The 24752-nt window shown below is 46.1% G+C and overlaps 1 protein-coding gene across 2 annotated transcripts in view; it reads left to right on the top strand.

The window, feature by feature from the left end:
- gckr (glucokinase regulator) overlaps positions 1-21207 on the top strand; it is a 29681-nt gene extending 8474 nt beyond the window's left edge. Inside the window, exons 7-20 of one of the 2 annotated variants that reach the window (XM_090211616.1) lie at positions 2171-2237; positions 2369-2422; positions 2528-2622; positions 2783-2885; positions 6107-6225; positions 6682-6780; positions 6904-7001; positions 7300-7376; positions 7796-7892; positions 10778-10875; positions 10996-11064; positions 11783-11926; positions 12007-12141; positions 15626-21207. In XM_090211616.1, coding sequence (XP_090067742.1) covers positions 2171-2237; positions 2369-2422; positions 2528-2622; positions 2783-2885; positions 6107-6225; positions 6682-6780; positions 6904-7001; positions 7300-7376; positions 7796-7892; positions 10778-10875; positions 10996-11064; positions 11783-11926; positions 12007-12141; positions 15626-15790 — 1420 coding nt within the window. In that variant the 3' untranslated portion in view covers positions 15791-21207. The remainder of the gene's footprint in view (positions 1-2170; positions 2238-2368; positions 2423-2527; positions 2623-2782; positions 2886-6106; positions 6226-6681; positions 6781-6903; positions 7002-7299; positions 7377-7795; positions 7893-10777; positions 10876-10995; positions 11065-11782; positions 11927-12006; positions 12142-15625) is intronic. The other variant, XM_090211615.1, reaches the window with a different exon arrangement.
- The last annotated feature ends 3545 nt before the right edge of the window (positions 21208-24752 follow it).

Below are 24752 nucleotides of genomic sequence, written 5' to 3'. Positions count from 1 at the left end.
GCGGGGAAGACTGTTATTCTTACGGTTGTCGACAGGTTCTCTAAGGCGGCTCATTTTATTCCCCTTGCTAAGCTTCCTTCTGCTAAAGAGACGGCACAAATCATCATCGAGAATGTTTTCAGAATTCATGGCCTTCCGTCAGACGTCGTTTCGGACAGAGGTCCGCAATTCACGTCTCAATTTTGGAGGGAGTTTTGCCGTTTGATTGGGGCTTCCGTCAGTCTCTCTTCCGGCTTTCACCCCCAGTCTAACGGTCAAGCAGAACGGGCCAATCAGACTATTGGTCGCATCTTACGCAGTCTTTCTTTTCGCAACCCTGCGTCTTGGTCAGAACAGCTCCCCTGGGCAGAATACGCCCACAACTCGCTTCCTTCGTCTGCGACCGGGCTATCTCCTTTTCAGAGTAGCCTCGGGTACCAGCCTCCGCTGTTCTCATCTCAGTTCGCCGAGTCCAGCGTCCCCTCCGCTCAGGCTTTTGTCCAACGTTGCGAGCGCACCTGGAAGAGGGTCAGGTCTGCACTTTGCCGTTATAGGGCGCAGACTGTGAGAGCTGCTAATAAGCGTAGAACTAAGAGTCCTAGATATTGTCGCGGTCAGAGAGTTTGGCTCTCCACTCAGAACCTTCCCCTTAAGACCGCTTCTCGCAAGTTGACCCCGCGGTTCATTGGTCCGTTCCGTATTTCTCGGATCATTAATCCTGTCGCAGTGCGACTTCTTCTTTCGCGATATCTTCGTCGCGTCCACCCGGTCTTCCATGTCTCCTGTGTCAAGCCCGCTCTTCGCGCCCCCGCTCGTCTTCCCCCCCCCCCCATCCTTGTCGAGGGTGCACCCATCTACAGGGTCCGTAGGATTTTGGACATGCGTCCTCGGGGCCGTGGTCATCAGTACCTAGTAGATTGGGAGGGGTACGGTCCTGAGGAGAGGAGTTGGGTTCCCTCTCGGGACGTGCTGGACCGTGCGCTGATCGATGATTTCCTCCGTTGCCGCCAGGTTTCCTCCTCGAGTGCGCCAGGAGGCGCTCGGTGAGTGGGGGGGTACTGTCATGTATTGTCATGTTGTGTCTTGTTTCTGTCCTTTCCCTTCACCCTGTCTCCCTCTGCTGGTCGTTATTAGGTTACCTTTTCTCCCCCTCTTTCCCCCAGCTGTTCCTTGTCTCCTCCTAACTACCTCGTCACCCCTTTTCCCACCTGTTCCCTTTTTCCCTCTGATTAGTCCTCTATATCTCTCTCTGTTTTTGTTCCTGTCTTTGTCGGATTCTTGTTTGTGTTATTCATGCCTGAACCAGACTATCGTCATGTTTGCTGCAACCTTGTCCTGTCCTGTCGGAATCTGCCGGTCCATCTGAGCCTACGTTTGTTTTGTTATTAAAGAAGCTCTGTTTACGTTAATTCGCTTTTGGGTCCTCATTCACGCACCGTAACACCAGTGATGTACTGGGCCGTACGCACTACCCTCTGTAGTGCCTTGTGGTCGGAGGCCGAGCAGTTGCCATACCAGGCAGTGATGCAACCAGTCAACCAGTCAACCAGGATGCTCTCGATGGTGCTGCTATAGAACCTTTTGAGGATCTGAGGACCCATGCCAAATCTTTTCAGTCTCTTGGTGTGTTTGGACCATGTTAGTTTGTTAGTGATGTGGACATCAAGGAACTTGAAGCTCTCAACCTGCTCCACTGCAGCCCCGCCGATGAGAATGGCGGCATGCTCGGCCCTCCTTTTCCTGTAGTCTACAATCATCTCCTTTGTCTTGATCATGTTGAGGGAGAGGTTGCTGTCCTGGAACCACACAGCCAGGTCTATATGTGTGTTTAATGTTCTGTGTTTAATGTTGAGTTTAATGCTGTGTTTAATGTTGTGTATTTAATGTTATATTTAATGTTGTCTGTTTAATGTTCTGTGTTTAATGTTCTGTGTTTAATGTTCTGTGTTTAATGTTCTGTGTTTAATGTTGTGTATTTAATGTTCTGTGTTTAATGTTCTGTGTTTAATGTTCTGTGTTTAATGTTCTGTGTTTAATGTTCTGTGTTTAATGTTGTGTATTTAATGTTCTGTGTTTAATGTTCTGTGTTTAATGTTGTGTATTTAATGTTCTGTGTTTAATGTTGTGTATTTAATGTTCTGCGTTTAATGTTCTGTGTTTAATGTCGTGTTTGTTCTCTCTGTTTCTGTAGAGCCCTGCTCACATCCCAGGAGGCATCAGAGGATGACCCCAAACTAGGCATGCTCACACTGGAGAAGGTCAGGGGTCAGGGATGGCGGAGGGGTGTGGTCTAAAATGGGGATAATGTTTCAATTCATGTGAATAAAATGAATTTCATATCTAGGTTTCTCCCCCCCACCCCCATCTCTCTCTCTCTGCTCCGGCTCAGCTATGTGAAGGAAAGAGGCGTGTCCTGTTCATCGGCATTTCCTGTGGCCTGTCTGTAAGTTACTCTGCCAACTGTCCAATCAAAAGATCCAGTCACCAACGGTTGTCCAATCAACTGCTTCATTGTGTCACTCTTGTGTGTGTTGAGTGTGCCCTCTAGGCTCCATTTGTAGCAGGACAGCTGGACTTTTGTCTGAAACACCCTGACATCTACACTCCTGTACTGGTGGGATTCAACCCCGTCACACAGGCCAGGTCAGGGCGTCTTTGCTTTGTGTGCCCATACATGTATGTGTGTTTGAGAAGGGAGGAGCATATCTGTCAATACTGATTTTATGCGTTTGTGTGTCTATGTGAGTGTGTGTGTGTGTGTGTGTGTGTGTGTGTGTGTGTGCGTGTGTGTGTGTGTGTGTAGGGAGGAGACCATGCCAGGCTACAGTCTGACTTTCAGGGAAGTGGTCCAGAGGATGGAGGAGCAGAGAGGTCAAAGGGCATTCATCATCAACCCAGCAGTTGGGGTAACACGTGTTGCCAGGACCAGTAGCTGACTTTGACAGTTGGCACTGTGGCTCGCTACAAAACTACAAAACTCCTTAGCTAGATGTTGGAGTACATAGTTCATTTAAGACTTCCTCAGGACTGAAACGTCAATATTAGCTACAGACGTATAGTTGTTGGTCAAATTCTCCTCCAATGAGATGACAGCATACTCACTCGGTACCGACCACACATTCAACATATATACTTTTGAGATGGTTTCATGCAGGAAAAGGTTACAAGGTATGAATGCAGAAAAAAACGTCATGCAGACATGAGCTCAAGCTTGGAATGAAGCTTAATGATTGTTAGGTGGTTGTAGAATGAGAGCAGCTTGGTAGGCTTTGTCAGAGATGATGTCGCAGGATTGAGAGGAATGAAGGATCTTGATGGTTCCGGGTGGTTGAAGGATCTTGATGGTTCCGGATGGTTGAAGGATCTTGATGGTTCCGGGTGGTTGAAGGATCTTGATGGTTCCGGGTGGTTGAAGGATCTTGATGGTTCCGGGTGGTTGAAGGATCTTGATGGATCCGGATGGTTGAAGGATCTTGATGGTTCCGGATGGTTGAAGGATCTTGATGGTTCCGGATGGTTGAAGGATCTTGATGGTTCCGGATGGTTGAAGGATCTTGATGGTTCCGGGTGGTTGAAGGATCTTGATGGTTCCGGGTGGTTGAAGGATCTTGATGGTTCCGGGTGGTTGAAGGATCTTGATGGTTCCGGATGGTTGAAGGATCTTGATGGTTCCGGATGGTTGAAGGATCTTGATGGTTCCGGGTGGTTGAAGGATCTTGATGGTTCCGGGTGGTTGAAGGATCTTGATGGTTCCGGGTGGTTGAAGGATCTTGATGGTTCCGAATGGTTGAAGGATCTTGATGGTTCCGGGTGGTTGAAGGATCTTGTTGGTTCCGGGTGGTTGAAGGATCTTGATGGATCCGGATGGTTGAAGGATCTTGATGGTTCCGGATGGTTGAAGGATCTTGATGGTTCCGGATGGTTGAAGGATCTTGATGGTTCCGGGTGGTTGAAGGATCTTGATGGTTCCGGGTGGTTGAATGATCTTGATGGTTCCGGGTGGTTGAAGGATCTTGATGGTTCCGGGTGGTTGAAGGATCTTGATGGTTCCGGATGGTTGAAGGATCTTGATGGTTCCGGGTGGTTGAAGGATCTTGATGGTTCCGGGTGGTTGAAGGATATTGATGGTTCCGGAGGAAGGTTGCTTGCTCATTGCAGATCGGAGGGGGGACATGAAGACTCTGAGTATTGGAGTGGGAGTCCTGGTGGTATCTGCTTCTTGGAACAGAGTTAATCCCCCTTAAGGACCCTGGAAAAACAGGGAGAAGGGCAGATGAGAAGGGAGGAGACAGAGGTGGTGGAGGGAGGAGACAAGGGTGGTGGAAGGAAGAGACGGGTTGTGGAAGGAAGCGACGGGTTGTGGAGGGAGGAAACAGGGGTGGTGGAGGCAGGGGACAGGTGTGGTGGAGGCAGGGGACAGGGGTGGTGGAGGGAGGAGACAGGTGTGGTGGAGGGAGGAGACAGGTGTGGTGGAGGCAGGAAACGGGTGGTGGAGGGAGGAAACAGGGGTGGTGGAGACAGGGGACAGGTGTGGTGGAGGCAGGGGACAGGGGTGGTGGAGGGAGGAGACAGGTGTGGTGGAGGGAGGAGACATGGTAGGTGGGGGGAGGAGACAGGTGTGGTGGAAGGAGGAGACAGGGTAGGTGGGGGGAGGAGACAGGTGTGGTGGAAGGAGGAGACAGGTGTGGTGGAGGCAGGAGACAGGGGTGGTGGAGGGAGGAGACAGGTGTGGTGGAGGCAGGAGACAGGGGTGGTGGAGGGAGGAGACAGGTGTGGTGGAGGCAGGGGACAGGGGTGGTGGAGGGAGGAGACATGGTAGGTGGGGGGAGGAGACAGGTGTGGTGGAAGGAGGAGACAGGGTAGGTGGGGGGAGGAGACAGGTGTTGTGGAAGGAGGAGACAGGGTAGGTGGGGGGAGGAGACAGGTGTGGTGGAGGCAGGAGACAGGGGTGGTGGAGGGAGGAGACATGGTAGGTGGGGGGAGGAGACAGGTGTGGTGGAAGGAGGAGACAGGGTAGGTGGGGGGAGGAGACAGGTGTGGTGGAAGGAGGAGACAGGTGTGGTGGAGGCAGGAGACAGGTGTGGTGGAAGGAGGAGACAGGGTAGGTGGGGGGAGGAGACAGGTGTGGTGGAAGGAGGAGACAGGTGTCGTGGAGGCAGGAGACAGGTGTGGTGGAGGGAGGAGACAGGTGTGGTGGAGGCAGGGGACAGGGGTGGTGGAGGGAGGAGACAGGTGTGGTGGAGGCAGGGGACAGGGGTGGTGGAGGGAGGAGACAGGTGTGGTGGAGGCAGGAAACGGGTGGTGGAGGGAGGAAACAGGGGTGGTGGAGGGAGGAGACAGGTGTGGTGGAGGCAGGGGACAGGGGTGGTGGAGGGAGGAGACAGGTGTGGTGGAGGCAGGGGACAGGGGTGGTGGAGGGAGGAGACAGGTGTGGTGGAGGCAGGAAACGGGTGGTGGAGGGAGGAAACAGGGGTGGTGGAGGGAGGAGACAGGTGTGGTGGAGGCAGGGGACAGGGGTGGTGGAGGGAGGAGACAGGTGTGGTGGAGGCAGGGGACAGGGGTGGTGGAGGGAGGAGACAGGTGTGGTGGAGGCAGGAAACGGGTGGTGGAGGGAGGAAACAGGGGTGGTGGAGGGAGGAGACAGGGTAGGTGGAGGGAGGAGACAGGTGTGGTGGAAGGATGAGACAGGTGTGGTGGAGGCAGGGGACAGGGTGGTGGAGGGAGGAGACAGGGGTGGTGGAGGGAGGAGACAGGGGTGGTGGAGGGAGGAGAGAGGTGTGGCGGAGGCAGGAGACAGGGGTGGTGGAGGGAGGAGACAGGGGTGGTGGAGGGAGGAGATAACAGGAACTGGATAGTGTGAGTATACAGTGTATTTACAGCCATTGATTGGCGAGGAGAAGAGTTGTAATTGCTTGATTAACAGGAAGGGAGGAGATTTAAATGGTTTCTGGTGTGTTTTTTTCTGCAGAACATTAGTTATGTGACACGTAACACCATTTGTAGCCAGACTACTTGAATCCCATGAATGTTTACGAGTCAGGACAGATCAGTGCAGACGACCATCCTGCTTTCTGACGAAAGACAACGGACTTCTGACCTCTTAACCCTTAACCTCTGTGTGTTGTAGCCAGAGGCCATCAGTGGTTCCTCCAGAATGAAGGGGGGCAGTGCCACCAAGATCCTACTGGAGACTATCCTGGCAGCCGCACACACAGCTGCCTTTACCAACACACACGTCACACACAGGTTTTAGTCACACACACGCATCCCTCACACCTGCAAACACACAAACGTGCACGTTAAGTATATTGAAAACACAGAAATTCATCCATAAACTGTGTTTCAGCCGTGTGTGTATCTGTGTGTGTTTGTCTGTCTGGTTGTGTATGTGTGTGTGTGTGTGTGTGTTTCTACCTGTGTATACTGTATGTGTGTGTTTCTGTGTGTATCTGTGTGTGTTTGTCTGTGTGTGTTTGTCTGTCTGTGTATCTGTGTTTGTATATGTGTATATCTGTGTGTGTATCTGTGTGTATCTGAGTGTGTCTCTGTGTGTATATCTGTGTGTGTTTGTCTGTGTATCTGTGTGGTTGTGTATGTTTGTGTGTATCTGTGTGTTTGTTTCTGTGTTTCTGTGTGTACTGTGTGTTTGTATCTGTGTATATGTGTGTGTTTCTGTGTGTACTGTGTGTTTGTGTTCTGCAGAGTTCTCCTGGACATGATGAGAGGATATGAGAGAGTCTATAGTGTCACCTACAGTCACAGTGACCAGATAGCAACACTGCTACAGACCGCAGGACTCAGGTACGACAACTTCAGACAAACATCAGACAAACTTCAGACAAACATCAGACCAACAACTGTGGTTAAAAACACCAAGATGTTTGTGTGTGTGTGTGTGTGTGTGTGTGTGTGTGTGTGTTTCAGCTTGCAGTGTGGTGGACGTGTGTGTTACCTGTCCTGGGGGTCTCTAGGTTTAGTGGGACTCATCGATGCCAGCGAGTGTATCCCGACATTTGGAGCAGGTGAGTGTGTTTAAGGACAGGGTATCCCGACATTCGGAGCAGGTGAGTGTGTTTGAGGACAGGGTATCCCGACATTCGGAGCAGGTGAGTGTGATTGAGGACAGGGTATCCTGACATTCGGAGCAGGTGAGTGTGTTTAAGGACAGGGAGAAGAGATAGTGGACTAATACAAGGACACGATACAGACCGAACCATAGACACTACATTGGATGTGTGTTAGTGATTGTGAAGTAAATACCCAATTACTGTGTGTGTGTGTGTGTGTGTGTGTGTGTCTATCTGTGTGTGTCTGTGTCAGACTATGAGGACATCCGAGGCTTCATCAGTGGAGGATACCAGGACATGGACAACATAGAGGGAGACCTCACATCACTGGTACAGAACTACTGTTGGTGACATCACTGGGACAGAACTACTGTTGGTGACATCACTGGTACAGAGCTACTGTTGGTGACATCACTGGTACAGAGCTACTGTTGGTGACATCACTGGTACAGAACTACTGTTGGTGACATCACTGGTACAGAGCTACTGTTGGTGACATCACTGGTACAGAACTACTGTTGGTGATCTGGCCTGATGCCCTTTCCAGTTTACAGAATAAATAGTACCGTTTATCATCTGGCAGAAATGACTGCCAAGCCAAATGTCAGCTGAAGGGAGACCATGAGTCATGGGCAATATATTTTACACAGAGAGAGCGAGAGAGAGAGAGCTGACACGCTTATTTTATTACCATATTTTCTAACAGTGTGTGTGTGTGTGTGTGTGTGTGTGTGTGTGTGTGTTTCCAGGGATCCCAGTTCTGTATAGCCCATGAGGACTTTGTGAGTCTGGTTCTGCCTACTTTGAGTGACAGAGACACCGTCCTACTGCTGTACACATGTCATGGTGAGCCCACTGAGCTAAAGCCCTGGCACTAACACATGTCCTTGGGTCTCAGACAAGGTTACTAACAATTGTTGAGCATAAACAGTGTTTGGCCGGATTCAATACGATCGCTTTTAAAAGGAAAGGTTGCACAATATATATTCCACAAATCTAACGTAGATAGAATATACAATCAATCTAAAACAGTCAAAAGTTTATAATTTCACAATTTGAATTATATTTATCAAAAAATTAATATACCAACAATTTGGCTTGGACATCAAGAAAGGGACAGCCTGCTGGTGGCTTCGGTGGTGGATGCCAATCTACGGACCAATCTAAGGGCCAATCTACAAGCCAATCTAAGGGCCAATCTAAGGGGCCAATCTACTGGTCAGGGTCCCGGTCTAGAAGCACGGTTTTGAGTGCTCCTACAGGAAGCTGTATGGATCTGTACCTGCTGCAGTGTAGTTTAGTAGGATGGAGACTGTACCTGCTGCAGTGTAGTTTAGTAGGATGGAGGCTGTATGGATCTGTACCTGTGGCAGTGTAGTTTAGTAGGATGGAGACTGTACCTGCTGCAGTGTAGTTTAGTAGGATGGAGACTGTACCTGCTGCAGTGTAGTTTAGTAGGATGGAGGCTGTATGGATCTGTACCTGCTGCAGTGTAGTTTAGTAGGATGGAGACTGTACCTGCTGCAGTGTAGTTTAGTAGGATGGAGGCTGTACCTGCTGCAGTGTAGTTTAGTAGGATGGAGGCTGTATGGATCTGTACCTGTGGCAGTGTAGTTTAGTAGGATGGAGGCTGTACCTGCTGCAGTGTAGTTTAGTAGGATGGAGGCTGTACCTGCTGCAGTGTAGTTTAGTAGGATGGAGGCTGTATGGATCTGTACCTGCTGCAGTGTAGTTTAGTAGGATGGAGGCTGTATGGATCTGTACCTGTGGCAGTGTAGTTTAGTAGGATGGAGGCTGTACCTGCTGCAGTGTAGTTTAGTAGGATGGAGACTGTACCTGCTGCAGTGTAGTTTAGTAGGATGGAGGCTGTATGGATCTGTACCTGTGGCAGTGTAGTTTAGTAGGATGGAGGCTGTACCTGCTGCAGTGAAGTTTAGTAGGATGGAGGCTGTACCTGCTGCAGTGTAGTTTAGTAGGATGGAGACTGTACCTGCTGCAGTGTAGTTTAGTAGGATGGAGACTGTACCTGCTGCAGTGTAGTTTAGTAGGATGGAGGCTGTACCTGCTGCAGTGTAGTTTAGTAGGATGGAGGCTGTATGTATCTGTACCTGTGGCAGTGTAGTTTAGTAGGATGGAGGCTGTACCTGCTGCAGTGAAGTTTAGTAGGATGGAGGCTGTACCTGCTGCAGTGTAGTTTAGTAGGATGGAGGCTGTATAGATCTGTACCTGCTGCAGTGAAGTTTAGTAGGATGGAGGCTGTACCTGCTGCAGTGAAGTTTAGTAGGATGGAGGCTGTACCTGCTGCAGTGTAGTTTAGTAGGATGGAGGCTGTATGGATCTGTACCTGCTGCAGTGTAGTTTAGTAGGATGGAGGCTGTACCTGCTGCAGTGTAGTTTAGTAGGATGGAGGCTGTATGGATCTGTACCTGCGGCAGTGTAGTTTAGTAGGATGGAGGCTGTATGGATCTGTACCTGCTGCAGTGTAGTTTAGTAGGATGGAGGCTGTACCTGCTGCAGTGAAGTTTAGTAGGATGGAGGCTGTACCTGCTGCAGTGTAGTTTAGTAGGATGGAGGCTGTATAGATCTGTACCTGCTGCAGTGAAGTTTAGTAGGATGGAGGCTGTACCTGCTGCAGTGTAGTTTAGTAGGATGGAGGCTGTATGGATCTGTACCTGTGGCAGTGTAGTTTAGTAGGATGGAGGCTGTATGGATCTGTACCTGTGGCAGTGTAGTTTAGTAGGATGGAGACTGTACCTGCTGCAGTGTAGTTTAGTAGGATGGAGACTGTACCTGCTGCAGTGTAGTTTAGTAGGATGGAGGCTGTATGGATCTGTACCTGCGGCAGTGTAGTTTAGTAGGATGGAGGCTGTATGGATCTGTACCTGTGGCAGTGTAGTTTAGTAGGATGGAGGCTGTACCTGCTGCAGTGTAGTTTGGTAGGATGGAGGCTGTACCTGCTGCAGTGTAGTTTAGTAGGATGGAGACTGTACCTGCTGCAGTGTAGTTTAGTAGGATGGAGGCTCCATCCTACTTGCAGTATTTCATGGTAGCCAATATACCTGGATGTATTGCTACTGCTGCTAGTAACTTTGGTAATGTTAGTACTCAGGTTAGCATGTGGCTAGCTCTAGCTACCATCGGCCAACATCAGAGTTGTGCTAATAGCCTAAAGGGACTATGCTAACAGCCAAATATCAAAAATATTTTTTTCTAAAACAATGAGGACTCGGTATGTTGTGGGTCTCCACTGTTTTATGTGTTCACTCCTGTTGTGTGTTCACTCCTGTTGTGTGTTCACTCCTGTTGTGTGATCACTCGTGTTGTGTGTTCACTCCTGTTGTGTGTTCACTCCTGTCGTGTGTTCACTCCTGTGTGTTCACTCCTGTCGTGTGTTCACTCCTGTCGTGTGTTCACTCCTGTCGTGTGTTCTTCTCCTGTTGTGTGTTCTTCTCCTGTTGTGTGTTCACTGGCGTTCTTCTCTTGACTCATCTTTTCAGAACGCTTTTCCGTCATGACTTCGGTCAAATTCGGATAAAATATCTATTTTATTCTAAACACAAATGTAAAGTGATATGTCATATTTTGACTTTTAGTTGGAAGTAGGAAACCAATCAGAAGGTTTAACAGCAACCTGATTCTGCAGTCTTCCCATTAAAGGCAATATTCCAGCAATTCCTCAGATTGAATTGCAGCCTCTCTGTCCCAGACAATGCCATCTGTTTTTTGTTTAGATGACGTTGGTGATGTAGAGAAGATGGTCCACAGAGTGAGAGAGAAGACCTCCAACCTCCACTCTCTCTGTCACGGACTAGAGGGAGACACCGCTGTTGTACGTGCACGCACACACACACACACACTGATTGGCGTACATGCGTGTTTGTTTTCCTGAGTGATTGCCTGTGTGTGTGTGTGTGCGTGTGTGTCTGTTAACTGTGCCGTGTGTTTTCAGGACAGCATTGGTCTCCTGTGTTCATCTGTCCTCAACATAACCTGGCCCTCCTCCTCTACTGTCCACATGGTACAACACATGACTTCAGTCAGTTCAATACAGATCTGTAGTGGTACATCACATGACTTCAGTCAGTTCAATACAGATCTATAGTGGTACAACACATGACTTCAGTCAGTTCAATACAGATCTATAGTGGTACATCACATGACTTCAGTCAGTTCAATACAGATCTATAGTGGTACAACACATGACTTCAGTCAGTTCAATACAGATCTGTAGTGGTACAACACATGACTTCAGTCAGTTCAATACAGATCTATAGTGGTACAACACATGACTTCAGTCAGTTCAATACAGATCTCTAGTGGTACATCACATGACTTCAGTCAGTTCAATACAGATCTATAGTGGTACAACACATGACTTCAGTCAGTTCAATACAGATCTATATTGGTACAACACATGACTTCGGTCAGTTCAATACAGATCTATAGTGGTACAACACATGACTTCAGTCAGTTCAATGCAGATCTGCTTTTATTCTGCTCATTCTCAACGTCTCAACTCATCTCTCCATAATTTCTCTCTCTACCCCAACCCTCTCTCTCTCTCTCTCTCCCCCCCTCGCTATCGCTCTCACCCCTTGCTATCTCCCCCCCTCTCTCTCTCCCCTCTCGCTATCTCTATCTCTCCCCCCTCTCTCTCCCCCTCTCTCTCTCTCTCCCCCTTGCTATCTCTCCCCCCTCGCTATCGCTCTCATCCCTTGCTATCTCTCCCTCCCCAGCAGTGGGAGCTGTCCAGTAAGTTGGTGCTGAATGCTGTGAGTACAGGAAGTCACGTTTTAAAGGGAAAGATCTACAGGAACCACATGGTAGACCTACAGGTCACCAACAGCAAACTGTACCACAGGGCTATACACATACTGCAGGTACACACATACTGCATGTACACACACACACACACACACACACACACACACACACACAGTAACCATCTCTCTCCCTGTAGAAGTTGTCAGGTGTCTCCCTGACCCAGTGTGAGGAGGCTCTATTGAAGGCCATCTATCATGTGGAGCAACTTCCAGAGGACATCACCTCAGCTGGGGTCACCACACACACACTCACCGCCAGCCGCAGGAACAGGGTAAACAAACACACACACACACACACACACACACACACTCACCGCCAGCCGCAGGAACAGGGTAACAAACACACACAAACACACACACAAAACCAGCAACATGTGACAGGGGCAAGAGTCCATTACAGATTACAAAGGAAGACCCAGCCGCGATATGCCCAACAATTCCTCTCTACCAGATAAACTCATTGCATTTTATGCATGCTTTAAAAATAATAACATTGTGCCGGGTCAGAGGGCCGCCACCGACCCAGAAGATTGGGTGATCTCGCTCTCCGAGGCCCGACATGAGTAAAATTCTTTAATCAGGTCAGTACCCACAAGGCCGCGGGGCCCAATGTTATTCCAGGTTTGCGTTCTCAGATCACGTCCCGGTCTGTAATCCCCACGTGTTTTAAGATGACCACCGTCATTCAAATCAAATCAAACTTTATTAGTCACACGAGTCGAATACAACAAGTGTAGACTTTACCGTGAAATGCTTTACTTTTACCAGCCGTTAAACAACAGTTCAAGAAGAAGAAAATATTTACCAAGTAGATTCAAATAAAAAGTAGAAAAGTAACACAATAAGAATAACAATTTCTGTTCCTAAGAACTCTAAGGCTTCATGCCACAATGACTACCACCCTGTAGCATTCACTTCTGTAATCAGGAAGTGCTTCGAGAGGCATTGTGATACACATCAACTCTACCATCCCAGACACCCTAGAACAATTCCAATTAGCATACCGCCCCAACAGATCCACAGACGACACAATCTCAAGTTGCACTCCACACTGCCGTCACCCACCTAGATAAGAGGAATACCTCAACCCAGCAAAAAAAAAGAAGAGTCCCTTTTTCAGGACCCTGTTTTTCAAAGATAATTAGTAAAAAAAAAAAAAAAAAAACTTCACAGATCTTCATTGCAAAGGGTTTAAACACTGTTTCCCATGCTTGTTCAATGAACCATAAACAATTAATGAACTTGCACCTGTGGAACGTTCGTTAAGACGCTAACAGCTTACAGACGGTATGCAATTAAGGTCACAGTTATGAAAACTTAGGACACTAAAGAGGCCTTTCTACTGACTCTGAAAAACACCAAAAGAAAGATGCCCAGGGTCCCTGCTCATTTGTGTGAACCTGCCTTAGGCATGCTGCAAGGAGGCATGAGGACTGTAGATGTGGCCAGGGCAATAAATTGCAATGTCCGTACTGTGATACGCCTAAGACAGCGCTACAGGGAGACAGGACGGACAGCTGATCATCCTCACAGTGGCAGACCACGTGTAACAACACCTGCACAGGATCAGTACATCCGAACATCACACCTGCAGGACAGTTACAGCACGGCAAAAACAACTACCCGAGTTACACGTGGTTTTGCTCACCAGGGGTGATGGTCGGATTCGCGTTTATCGTCGAGGGAATGAGCGTCACACCGAGGCCTGTACTCTGCAGCGGGATCGATTGGGAGGTGGAGGGTCCATCATGGTCTGGGGCGATGTGTCACAGCATCATCGGACTGAGCTTGTTGTCATTGCAGGCATTCTCAACACTGTGCGTTACAGGGAAGACATCCTCCTCCCTCATGTGGTACCCTTACTGCAGGCTCATCCTGACATGACCCTCCAGCATGACAATGCCACCAGCCATACTGCTTATTCTGTGCGTGATTTCCTGCAAGACAGAAATGTCAGTGTTCTGCCATTGCCAGCGAAGAGCCTGGATCGCAATTCCATTGAGCATGTCTGGGACTTGTTGGATCGGAGGGTGAGGGCTAGGGCCATTCCCCCCAGAAATTTCTGGGAACTTGAAGGTGCCATGGTGGAAGAGTGGGGTAACATCTCACAGCAAGAACTGGCAAATCTGGTGCAGTCCATGAGGAGGAGATGCACTGCAGTACTTAATGTAGCTGGTGGCCACACCAGATACTGACTGTTACTTTTGATTTCGACCCCCACTTTGTTCAGGGACACATTATTCAATTTCTGTTAGTCACATATCTTTGGAACTTGTTCAGTTTGTCTCAGTTGTTGAAACTTGATATGTTCCTAAAAATATTTACACATGTTAAGTTTGCTGAAAATAAAACGCAGTTGACAGTAAGAGGACGTTTCTTGGCAGGCCTTATCACTGGCGACAGTTAGACAGCCTACAGGGAGGTCAGTGACCTGGTAGTGTGGTGCCGGAACAATAACCTCTCACTCAACGTCAGTAAGACCAAGGAGCTGCTTGTGGACTACAGGAAACGGAGGGGACGAGAACGCCCTCATCCACACCGACGGGGCTGCAGTGGAGCGGGTCGAGGACTTCAAGTTCCTCAGTGTTCACATGCACACAGTCGTGAAGAAGGCGCGACAGCACCTATTTCCCCCTCAGGAGGTGGAAAGGTTTGGCATGGGCCCTAAATCCTCAAAATGTTCTACAACGGTAGCATTGAGAGCATCTTCACTGGCCCCATCACTACTTGTTATGACAATAGCACTGCCCTCGATCGCGCAGACAGCCCAGTACATCACTGGGGCTGAGCTCACTGCCATCCAGGACCTCTATATCAGGCGGTGTGAAAGTAAAGCCCGGAAAATTGTTAAAGACTCCAGCCATCCAAGCTATCGATGGTTCTCTCTGCCTCTGCATGGCAAGCGGTACACCGTGCATCAAGTCTGAAACCAACAGACTCCTAAAGAGCTAGTAGCCCCATGCCATAAGACTGCTAAATAGAGAACTAAATATCAATCTGAGTTGACGTTTGTATCTTATTCTTGTTTTTTGCACTGCACACTCACAGGGCCCTACAGACTACACACACTGATACTCCAACATACACACACACCAACACACACTACACACACTGATACTCCAGCACACACACACACACATAAACTCCATCATTTATAATATGCACATACATTTATACTGACTCTACACACACGCACTCACATACAATCATCATATACGCTGCTGCTACTCTGTTTATCATATATCCTGATGCCTAGTCACCTGACCCCTATACATATCTACCTCTATCACGTCAGTATCCCTGCACATTGTAAATAATGGTGCTGGAACTGACCCTGTATATAGTATGCTTCATTGAAGGCTGCTGAGGGGAAGATGGCTCATAGTAAAGGCTGGAATGGTGGGAATGGAAAGGTAAACAAATGAAAACCATGTGTTTGATGCCATTCCACTCACTCCATTCCAGCCTTTACTATGAGCTGTCCTGTCATCAGCAGCCTCCTGCTTACTTTGTATTCTACTTTCTTATTTTATATTTTCTGTGTTTTTCTTCTACCTTGTTATTTTTAGTGCTGCATTGTTATTGACTATTGAAAAGCATTTCACTGTACTTGTGCATGTGACATTATTAAAACAGTGACACAAACACACACCGCTATCTGTCTGTCAATTGCTAACCTGTGTGTTTTCCATCTCTCTCTCTCCCCTTCTCTCCCTCTCTCTCTCTCTCATTCTCTCTCTCTCTCTCTCTCTGTAGGTGGTCCCGCTGGCGTTAGTCTGTCTGCTGATTGGATGCTCTCTCTCTGAGGCGGAGTCTCGTCTGGAGTCCCACCCAGTGGTGCGTGACGCTGTAGAGGCTTGTCTGACATCATCACAACATCTGACATCATCACCAGGAGACCAGAACTCCACAAATCATTGACTTCCTATAGTTGGAAACTTTATGATACTATAGTATTAGAATTATACTATACTTTGATTAACTATACTTTAATAATATGTTTTGATAAGATCAGTTCGTAACCTCTAAAGGAATGTGGTGGATGTAACCTTAATCATTTATCTTCCATTTACTAACATAACAAACACTACACAGTATGATAACCTTCGGAAAGTATTCAGACCCATTGACATTTTTCACATTTTGTTACGTTACAGCCTTATTCTAAAATGGATTAAAAATAATTTAAAAATCTGTAATCTGTACACAATACCCCATAATTATAAAGTGAAAACAGGTTTGTAGAATGTTTGCAAATGTATTAAAAACAAACAGAAATAGCTTATTTACATATGTATTCAGACCCTTTGATATGAGAATCGAAATTGAGCTCAGGTGCATCCTGTTTCCATTTATCATCCTTGAGATGTTTTTACAATGTTACCTGTGGTAAATTCAATTGATTTGTAAAAGGCACACACCTGTCTATATAAGGTCCCACAGTTGACAGTGCATGTCAGAGCAAAAACCAAGCTATGAGGTCGAAGGAATTGTCCGTAGAGCTCCGAGACAAGCACCATCCCGATGGGGAAGCATGGCGGTGGCAGCATCATGCTGTGGGGATGTTTTTGAGCTGCAGGGACTGGGAAACTAGACAGGATTGAGGAAAAGATGAACAGAGAAAAGTACAGAGAGATCCTTCAAGAAAACCTGCTCCAGAGTGCTCAGGACCTCAGACTGGGGCGAAGGTTCACCTTCCAACAGGACAACGACCTTAAGCACACAGCTAAGACAAAGCAGTATTGGCTTCGGGACAAGTCTCTGAATATCTTTGAGTTGCCCAGCCAGAGCCCGGACTTGAACCCGATCGAACATCTCTGGAGAGACCTGAAAATAGCTGTGCAGCAACGCTCCCCATCCAACTTGACAACACTTGAGAGGACCTGCAGAGAAGAATGGGAGAAACTCCCCAAATACAGGTGTGCCAAGCTTGTAGCATCATACCTAAGACTTGAGTCTGTAATCGTTGCCAAATGTGCTTCAACAAAGTTCTGAGTAAAGGGTCTGTATATTTATGTAAAATGTGATATTACATTTTTTTATTTGTAATAAATTAGCAACAATTCAAAAAAAAAACGTTTTGCTTTGTCATTATGGGATGTTGTGTTTAGATTGATGAGGATAAAAAAAACATTTAATACATTTTAGAATAAGGCTGTAACAGTTCATCTTTCAATCACCCACGTGGGTATATGCTCTTAAAAACCAATGAGGAGATGGGAGAGGCGGGACTCGCAGCGCATCAAGCGTCACAAATAGAACCAAGTTCTATTTTAGTGCCTGGCTACGTAGACGATCCTGGCTACGCGTGAGAAGTGTGGGTGCAATGATGGAATAACATGTATGTGTAAATTTAATTTGCAAGCCCCCACATTTGGCAGTAGAACAGCAGACTGTAACCATGACAACAAGGTAGTACCAGAGGGCAGTAGAACAGCAGACTGTAACCATGACAAGGTAGCACCAGAGGGCAGTAGAACAGCAGACTGTAACTATGACAACGAGGTAGCACCAGAGGGCAGTAGAACAGCAGACTGTAACCATGACAACAAGGTAGCACCAGAGGGCAGTAGAACAGCAGACTGTAAACATGACAACAAGGTAGCACCAGAGGGCAGTAGAAAAGCAGACTGTAACCATGACAACAAGGTAGCACCAGAGGGCAGTAGAACAGCAGACTGTAACCACGACAACAAGGCAGCACCAGGGGGCAGTAGAACAGCAGACTGTAACCATGACAACAAGGTAGCACCAGAGGGCAGTAAAACAGCAGACTGTAACCATGACAACAAGGTAGCACCAGAGGGCATTAGAACAGCAGACTGTAACCATGACAACAAGGTAGCACCAGAGGGCAGTAGAACAGCAGACTGTAACTATGACAATAAGGCAGCACCAGAGGGCAGTAGAACAGCAGACTGTAACTATGACAATAAGGCAGCACCAGAGGGCAGTATAACAGTAGACTGTAACTATGACAATAAGGCAGCACCAGAGGGCAGTAGAACAGCAGACTGTAACTATGACAATAAGGCAGCACCAGAGGGCAGTAGAACAGCAGACTGTAACCATGACAATAAGGCAGCGCCAGAGGGCAGTAGAACAGCAGACTGTAACCATGACAATAAGGCAGCACCAGAGGGCAGTAGAACAGCAGACTGTAACCATGACAATAAGGCAGCACCAGAGGGCAGTAGAACAGCAGACTGTAACCATGACAATAAGGCAGCACCAGAGGGCAGTAGAACATAACATGAGAAAATCCACTGCAACTGTAGTTGGAAACAAAGCCGTAGATTGAGTCCCTGCCCGGGTTAGATGCGTTGGTTTTGCATTGCAGATTGTTATATCATATGATGTGGTTAGCTGCTTATGTTAAACACCTATTGAGGCGTTGTGAGATCTGGCATTCGTCCGCAATGTAGTAGGGCAGGAACTCGACCGTATAGAGACGTTGGAGCTGGACGCCACGTTGTTACCTCTGAACATTCCATTCACCCACTCATGAGCTGTGATGTTCAGACATTTCCATCAATTGCTATTGGACAATCTTAACCAGAAACCTGCGGGCCACATGGTTAGAATATCAGCACCTATAAGCCAATATGTCAAAGCTGTGATCCACCTCTAGCTATTTGGAGTTATCTGTGAACAAAGCTAATGTTCTGACACAGTTCCGAGGTCTCATTGGTTCACTTCCAGTTATAAAAAATATCTGTTTCAGACCATTTTCTAAAACAATTTCTTCAAAGCAAGTTTACCTAAACAGTTAAGGGACATAGAACATCCTTGAGAATATTCTAAACTTTCCGCAGTGCATCCGTGTTTCCTGACACTAATCAACATTCTAAATGTAAAATCTCCTGTAGGGATCCGTCTCCCAGCGAGATAATATTTATCACAAAAAAATGTCCAAATGTATCCCACAGCAAATATAGCATTGTGCTGATACTGACAGTGTCGGTTTATGCCTTGTGTCCATGAGGCTACGGCTCAGATTGGACTGTGGTGTAAAACATCCTCAATCCCTCTGTGGCAAATGAAGACACACACACACACACACACACACACACACACACACACACACACACACACACACGTAGAGGATTAGAGTAACATGGGTGCTGTTCTCTCTCAGAGTGACTGAGCTGCTTTAGATACGGTATCCTGGAGCCAATGTGGCACTCCTGGTGCACTGTACACACACTACACACACAGTACACACGACACACACACACACTACACAAACATTACACACACTGAACAGAATCTAAAGGGATCTCACTCTCCTCTTCACAAAATAGTTAGTCTTTATCTGAACTAGATCTTTTACAAAAGAGTTTAAAATGTTCTAGTCAGTGGAAATCTTACATTTAAGCAGCAACAAATTTCAACTAAACAGTATTTTTCATTTAAAATATTTTATTTTGTTCATTATTATACATTAGAATACATTAGAATCTTCATTTGAAACTTTACATGGTGTTTCCAAGGTTGTCACACAAGATTGACGGCCGAACGGACCAATAGCAGCATAGACGTGTCCCACAGCACCACCAACCAACCAATAGGACTTGATTGACGCCCAAAACAAAACAAAAACAAACGTAGACTCCTTAGACTGAGCCTGAGAGAATCATATAGTGCACATCTCTGTCTCAACCCTGTGTAAAGATATGTTACAGTATAGATATATATAGATATGAGGAGGACTTCGCTCTAAACTACAAGTGTCAAAGTCCATCCTGTTTGATCTTATCCATAAATATATTCAATACATCCAGATAACCCTTCAGTCAGGTAGGACAACAACAACAATACCAGCTGTACCGCTAATAATGAGATTAAAGATAGAGATAGATGTCTCTCTTCTCTCTCCCTCATCTCTCTTGACACCATGGTTGCAGTAAAAGCCTATTTATGCTTGATCCGAAAAAAATGTGGTCGGAGGCTCTGAACGGAAGGTGTGACGCAATTGCAGAGCCTCCAGAGGCACACGGAGACCAAACTGACCTCTGTACCGCATCGCCGTGCGCCTCCCAAACTCTGTACCAATGCGCAGGGTTCAGTATAGCTCCTCATTGACATGATTGGTTGACAATCTCACTTCCTTGACAACAGCTCTACGCTGCTCGGCGATGGGCAAGTAGGAATGAATGCCCTGACTTCTGCAGAGGCCGTAATCACCGTGAATGGTGCTGCGGCCAATGCAGACGTCGAATTGACCACGCAACGCCTTTATTAAGACTTTAGTGATGTACCTGTCCCACATGGTTAAATCCCTCCTGCGTCATATCGCTTGACAAAACAACTGAACGCAACAACACAGACGCAGATCAGAGGTGCGTTACCTTGACAACTCAACAACAACAACCTTCACGGGTCTGACAGAAAGCAAACAGGTTCGGTACTCTAGTGATGAGCGATTAACGGAAATGTTGTACTTTTTTTTTTTTTTAGCTATTAAACAACTAATTGACGGAAGTCAGTTCAATTACTTGAATTACATTTATTTTTTTGTGTGAGCCCAACACACAAATCATTCAAGAGAGAAACCAAGTTAAGAACTATATGGGACGCTGGGCTGAAGGGAGTTGTAGTTTTCATAGACGGGTTGGATTCGCAACTATGGGGCAAAACTGAGAGGGTTCGTATCCATTCTTATCCAATGTTTATTGAAAACGTAAATAAATGTATTGATGAGCTAGCGATTTTTTTGTTGCCATATTAGCATTGACATGAAATCAGCCAAAACAAGACATGATATCAATAACAAGAAACGAGACACATCCAGAATCCCCACACGCTAGTTTCTTGTCATTCTTGCTTGCAATCTGGCCATCCGGAATCACAACAGGTTGACTTCTGCCCCACGGAAGCGCGCACATCGTTTTCGTGATATCAGCTAACCCATCTATATAAAGCAAATATTCAACTTATTAGTTCAGTGCAGAAACATGGGTGATTAACTACAATGCCCATAATCCATTGCGCTCGTTCTTTCCTTCTTCAACAGAGACAGATACACGTTTACGCCTGCTCTGTTAGGTTAGATACACACAGACCGCAATGTGCACAACACAATGACAAGAGGGACAGAGACAGTTGGTGAAAGTACGTCTTATCTACTTTGAAGAACTAGTCAAATGATTTAGCCAGACAGCTCTGCGGCATACTTAGGCAGGCTAGCTAAATAGGATGACAAGACAGTACAGTATGGGGAGTACAGATACAATATTAGATGGGCTGGCTGGCAGCTACTGCCTGAACAGATATGAGACCATGACTTTAAAGAATGAAAAATAATAAAATCATTTAATAAAACCTAAGTAAATATACACAACTGAAATATTGTATTATTTCACAGTAATTTCAACCTGCTCTATTGGTGTCTACCCAATGTGGACCTGACAGAGTCAATGGAATATTTTCTACATGTTTTGGCAATTGAATGTTCACTAGTTTAGGCTTTGGAATATCTATTAAAGAGCAAAAAAAATATATATATGTTTAATTTCATGATTCCATAATGCATTTAAAATATGTTTTAATTATCGAAATTGAAATGGAAAAAAAACATGATTATATTTTAATAATCGAAACCGAACCAACTTCAAAAAGCACTAATCGCTCAGCACTATTCGGGTACCAAGCATTATAGGGAAGTTGTCCGTCATACACCCATCATAATCGTTCATACAACCCTCCTTCCCTGAGATTCTCTGAGATTCCAATGTCAGTCTTCAAACACTGAGCTTCAGAATGACACTACAGTAATCTTAATCAAGTATACATAGATGGTTTGTTGCTTATACATTATATAAATATATAGTTTGGTTGTTACTTTGAATACATTCCCCCAATGCCTATTGTCACAGGGAGGTATATGTTTATGGCTAAGTGATACAAGTAAACCTGTATGTGATGTCAGTACCTTGTGCTCTCAGGTTAACCTAAGAGAAGTGGTTTCCAAACTAAACCATATTTCTGTCTTGGACCAAGGAGGAATTGGTCTCCACTTTGAGTCCTGTTTGGGGAGAACCGGTCTAGAGTGTAATTCTGTTTAACAACACACCTATTCACAAACACAAAATACGCATATCATCATGACGTCCAAAATACACACCCCTCTATACAGTAGAGATTATACACCCCTCCAGACAGTAGAGAATATACACCCCTCCAGACAGTAGAGAATATACACCCCTCCAGACAGTAGAGAATATACACCCCTCCAGACAGTAGAGAATATACACCCCTCCAGACAGTAGAGAATATACACCCCTCCAGACAGTAGAGAATATACACCCCTCCAGACAGTAGAGAATATACACCCCTCCAGACAGTAGAGAATATTCACCCCTCTATACAGTAGAGAATATACACCCCTCCAGACAGTAGAGAATATACACCCCTCCAGACAGTAGAGTATATACACCCCTCCAGACAGTAGAGTATATACACCCCTCCAGACAGTAGAGTATATACACCCCTCCAGACAGTAGAGAATATTCGCCCCTCTATACAGTAGAGAATATACACCCCTCCAGACAGTAGAGAATATACACCCCTCCAGACAGTAGAGTATATACACCCCTCCAGACAGTAGAGAATATTCACCCCTCTATACAGTAGAGAATATACACCCCTCCAGACAGTAGAGAATATACACCCCTCCAGACAGTAGAGAATATACACCCCTCCAGACAGTAGAGAATATACACCCCTCCAGACAGTAGAGAATATACACCCCTCCAGACAGTAGAGTATATACACCCCTCCAGACAGTAGAGTATATACACCCCTCCAGACAGTAGAGAATATTCACCCCTCCAGACAGTAGAGTATATACACCCCTCCAGACAGTAGAGAATATACACCCCTCCAGACAGTAGAGAATGTACACCCCTCCATACAGTAGAGTATGTACACCCTTCTATACAGTAGAGAATATACACCCCTCTATACAGTAGAGAATATACACCCCTCCAGACAGTAGAGAATATACACCCCTCCAGACAGTAGAGAATATACACCCCTCTATACAGTAGAGAATATACACCCCTCTATACAGTAGAGTATGTACACCCCTCTATACAGTAGAGAATATACACCCCTCTATACAGTAGAGAATATACACCCCTCTATACAGTAGAGTATGTACACCCCTCTATACAGTAGAGAATATACACCCCTCCAGACAGTAGAGAATATACACCCCTCTATACAGTAGAGAATATACACCCCTCCATACAGTAGAGTATATACACCCCTCCATACAGTAGAGAATATACACCCCTCTATACAGTAGAGAATATACACCCCTCCATACAGTAGAGTATATACACCCCTCCATACAGTAGAGAATATACACCCCTCTATACAGTAGAGAATATACACCCCTCCATACAGTAGAGTATGTACACCCCTCCAGACAGTAGAGTATATACACCCCTCCATACAGTAGAGTATGTACACCCCTCCAGACAGTAGAGAATATACACCCCTCCAGACAGTAGAGAATATACACCCCTCCAGACAGTAGAGAATATACACCCCTCCAGACAGTAGAGAATATACACCCCTCCAGACAGTAGAGAATATACACCCCTCCACACAGTAGAGTATATACACCCCTCTATACAGTAGAGTATATACACCCCTCTATACAGTAGAGTATATACACCCCTCCAGACAGTAGAGAATATTCACCCCTCTATACAGTAGAGAATATACACCCCTCCAGACAGTAGAGAATATACACCCCTCCAGACAGTAGAGTATATACACCCCTCGAGACAGTAGAGAATATTCACCCCTCTATACAGTAGAGAATATACACCCCTCCAGACAGTAGAGTATATACACCCCTCCAGACAGTAGAGAATATTCACCCCTCTATACAGTAGAGAATATACACCCCTCCAGACAGTAGAGAATATACACCCCTCCAGACAGTAGAGTATATACACCCCTCCAGACAGTAGAGAATAGGGGTGTATATCCCTCCAGGAAAATAAAATCAGACATAAATACAATTGGTTTCTAGAAATATACAAATATAATTTTCACATGACATCTTATGGTTCGTAATATTATGATTGTTTCAGTTATACCCTTCCATAACAATAACAAGTACATGCCACTCCGACTTGGCAGAATCTACCTTCACCTGTGCAATACCTCCGGTATAGATACAGTGCCTTGCGAAAGTATTCGGCCCCCTTGAACTTTGCGACTTTTTGCCACATTTCAGGCTTCAAACATAAAGATATAAAACTGTATTTTTTTGTGAAAAATCAACAACAAGTGGGACACAATCATGAAGTGGAACGACATTTATTGGATATTTCAAACTTTTTTAACAAATCAAAAAATGAAAAATTGGGCGTGCAAAATTATTCAGCCTTTACTTTCAGTGCAGCAAACTCTCTCCAGAAGTTCAGTGAGGATCTCTGAATGATCCAATGTTGACCTAAATGACTAATGATGATAAATACAATCCACCTGTGTGTAATCAAGTCTCCGTATAAATGCACCTGCACTGTGATAGTCTCAGAGGTCCGTTAAAAGCGCAGAGAGCATCATGAAGAACAAGGAACACACCAGGAAGGTCCGAGATACTGTTGTGAAGAAGTTTAAAGCCGGATTTGGATACAAAAAGATTTCCCAAGCTTTAAACATCCCAATGAGCACCAATGAACATCCCAATGATAATATTGAAATGGAAGGAGTATCAGACCACTGCTAATATACCAAGACCTGGCCGTCCCTCTAAACCTTCAGCTCATACAAGGAGAAGACTGATCAGAGATGCAGCCAAGAGGCCCATGATCACTCTGTATGAACTGCAGAGATCTACAGCTGAGGTGGGAGACTCTGT

The sequence above is a fragment of the Oncorhynchus mykiss genome, chromosome 19 (assembly GCF_057628025.1).
Source record: "Oncorhynchus mykiss isolate SJ-2025 chromosome 19, ASM5762802v1, whole genome shotgun sequence".
In the NCBI taxonomy this organism is placed as follows: Eukaryota; Metazoa; Chordata; class Actinopteri; order Salmoniformes; family Salmonidae; genus Oncorhynchus; species Oncorhynchus mykiss.
The sequence above is the reverse complement of the archived record's forward strand: the minus strand, read 5'-3'. Positions and strand labels throughout refer to the sequence as shown.